Source organism: Eimeria mitis, genomic scaffold, assembly GCF_000499745.2.
Source record: "Eimeria mitis Houghton genomic scaffold, Emh_scaff434, whole genome shotgun sequence".
Classification (NCBI taxonomy): domain Eukaryota; phylum Apicomplexa; class Conoidasida; order Eucoccidiorida; family Eimeriidae; genus Eimeria; species Eimeria mitis.
Window position 1 is genome coordinate 15,128 of NW_013572658.1, and position 2,846 is coordinate 17,973.

At 56.5% G+C, this 2,846-nt stretch overlaps 2 protein-coding genes across 2 annotated transcripts in view; one reads left to right on the forward strand and one right to left on the reverse strand.

Moving 5' to 3' along the window:
- Positions 1 to 109: 109 nt before the first annotated feature.
- On the forward strand, positions 110 to 968 carry EMH_0012110 (uncharacterized protein; the record flags this gene model as incomplete). Its single annotated transcript, XM_013499451.1, has 2 exons — positions 110 to 272; positions 388 to 968. 2 exons carry the CDS (start codon positions 110 to 112, stop codon positions 966 to 968), a joined length of 744 nt encoding a protein of 247 aa, XP_013354905.1.
- A 1,845-nt stretch (positions 969 to 2,813) lies between these two features.
- The window catches only part of EMH_0012120 (uncharacterized protein), a gene marked incomplete at both ends in the record, with an annotated part of 732 nt that continues 699 nt past the window's right edge, over positions 2,814 to 2,846 (reverse strand). The window contains one exon of the mRNA XM_013499452.1: positions 2,814 to 2,844. Within this exon, the coding sequence (XP_013354906.1) occupies positions 2,814 to 2,844 (31 nt within the window). The remainder of the gene's footprint in view (positions 2,845 to 2,846) is intronic.

The window sequence follows — 2,846 nt, forward strand, 5'->3', positions numbered from 1 at the left end:
AGTGTCTGCTGAGCTCACGCTGCTTGAGCAGCAGCATGTGTCCCCGACTGAGAGAGAGAAGTGTCTCTCTTGTCGCCAGTCTCCGCGCTGCATCCTCCACCCTGAAGAGATGTTCTTCTCCTGGACGGGGCTGCATGCACAGGAGACAGCAGCAGCAGCAGCAGCAGGAGCAGCACGAAAGAGGAAAAGCATCAGCAGCCCAGACAACAGCAGCAGCAGCGGCAGCAGCTACAGCAGCAGCAAGGCGATAGACAGCAGCAACATAGGAAACCGTAGCAGCAACGGAGACAGCACCAGCAAAGCAGAAGACAGCAGCAGCAAAGGAGACAGAAACAGCAACGGGGACAGCAGCAGCACGGTAGCAGCAACAGAGAGAGCAGCAGCAAGGCAGGAGACAGCAGCAGCAAAGCAGGAGACAGCAGCAGCAAAGCAGGAGACAGCAGCAGCAAGGAGACAGCAGCAGCAAAGAAGACAGGAACGGCAACGGAGACAGCAGCAGCAAGGAGACAGCAGCAGCAAAGCAGGAGACAGCAGCAGCAAGGCAGGAGACAGCAGCAGCAAAGCAAAAGACAGCAGCAGCAAAGCAGGAGACAGTTGCTGACGCGGAGCGGCAGAGCAGCAGCAGCAAAGCAGGAGACAGCAGCAGCAAGGAGACAGCAGCAGCAAGGCAGGAGACAGTTGCTGACGCGGAGCAGCAGAGCAGCAGCAGCAAAGCAGGAGACAGCAGCAGTAAAGCAGGAGACAGCAGCAGCAAGGAGACAGCAGCAGCAAAGCAGGAGACAGCAGCAGCAAAGCAACGGAGACAGCAGCAGCAACAGAGAGAGCAGCAGCAGCAAGGAGACAGCAGCAGCAGCAAGGAGACAGCAGCAGCAAAGCAGGAGACAGCAGCAGCAGAGCAGGAGACAGTTGCTGACGCGGAGCAGCAGAGCAGCAGCGGGGCCCAAAAGGTGCAGCGGCAATTCTCTTAGCTCGCCAACATCAACAACCCTCGGAGCAGCAGAGGAGACAATGAGGGCCTCACTGTCTCCTTTTGTGTCTCCTTCTCCTCTCCAGCCCCCTCCTGTCTCTCCTCGCTGAGACAACAACTCAGGCACTCCCTGCTGCTGCTGCTGCTGCTGCTGCTGCTGCTGCTGTTGGTGTCTCTCTTTGGCCTCTGCCCATGCCTCATGAAGGGGCCCTTTGGGGGGCCCCGCGGGGGGCCCCCCTAGAGGGCCCAACATGGGGCCCTCAGGGCCCCCCTCCTCGAACTTGAATTGCTGCGGTGTCTCCTTTCTTCTCTCTAAGAAGACAATGGGGGCCTCAGAGACTGCATGCAGCAGCAGCAGCAACAGCAGCAACAGCAGCAGCAGCAGCAGCAGCAAGAGTAACACAGGTATCGCTAAAGGTAAGGAGACACCCCACAGGGGTCCTCTCGGGCGTTGCAGCAGATAGAAAAGGAGACAGAGAAACAGAGACGGAGAGACAAAGAGATAGATAGACTAACACAAAGAGACAGAGAGACAGAGACAAGAATACATAAAGGCAGAGAGACAGAGACAGAGGCTGTGGGGACTAGCCAGAGATGCAAGGAGACAGCAGCAGAGACACAAAAGACACAGGAGGAGACAGAGAGACACCGCAGCAGCAAAGGAGACACACTCCTAGTCGCCGTCATTAGGGCCCCCACTGCAGCAACACAGCTGAGGGTGAGGCTGAGGGCCCCCCCAACAACGAGGATGTAGAGCAGCAGCTTTGAGGCCCCCTGCTGCAGCACAAACAACAGGCAGCTGGCAGTGTCTCCCCCTCCTGTCTCCTGCTGTCTCCTGTCTCCTTTCTATCTCTTATATGTCTCCTGCTGGAGCCAAGGGAGGAGTCGAGAGAGAGGAGATAGAGGGAGACAGAGAGAGACAGAGAAACAGAGAGAGACAGAGACAGAGAGAGACAGAGAGTAACAGAGAGACTTACCGTTGAGCCTGGGGGCCCCTGTGTTTGTGTGTGGGGCCCCTTGGTTGGTGGGTTGGGTGTATGGGGGCCCCTCGATAACAACTCTTTTTGTTTGCTGTTGTTGCTGTTTGTCTCCTCAGGCTTAGAGGGGGGCCCCCCTGCCGCATACAGACGGGGCCCCAGGCGGCAGCCGAGAGACAGAGGGACAGAAGAGAGACGGCCTGCAGCAGCAGAAACTCAGCTGTATGCGGAGACACCTCAGGGATAAGAGATTGTTGTCTCATAGAGAGACAGATAGAGACAGAAGGAGACAAAAGGAGACAAAAGGATACACACAGGAGACAGGAGGAGACAAGAGGAGACAGCGGGAGACAGGAGGAAGACAGCAGGAGACAAAATGACACAAAAAGGAGATAGGGGGAGACAGAAGGAGACAGAAGGAGACAGAAGGAGACAGGAGGAGACAGAAGGAGACAGAAGGAGACAGAAGGAGAGAGGGGGAGAGAGAAGGAAACAGAAGGAAACAGAAGGAGACAAAAGGAGAGGAGACAGGAGGAGACAAGGGGTGAGAGGAGGAGACAGGGGGAGACAGGAGGAGAGAGGAGGGGACAGAAGGAGACAGAAAAAGAAAAGAGGAGACAGAAGGAGACATAGAGAGATAAGAGGAGACAGGAGCTGACAGAAAGAGAGAAGAGGAGACAGGAGGAGACAAAAGGAGACAGGAGGAGACAGGAGAAAGGAGACAGAACAGAACGCACGAGAAGGAGACATCCGGGGCATGAGGCCCTTCAGGCTCCGCGGCTGCGATATGCTGCGGGCCTTAGAGGAAAAGGAGACAGCCACACCAGCAGCTAGCTGCTGCTGCTGCTGCATCCGGGCCTCGTGTGGGGTTATGCTTGCCTGTATCTTGTTTGTGTGCTGCT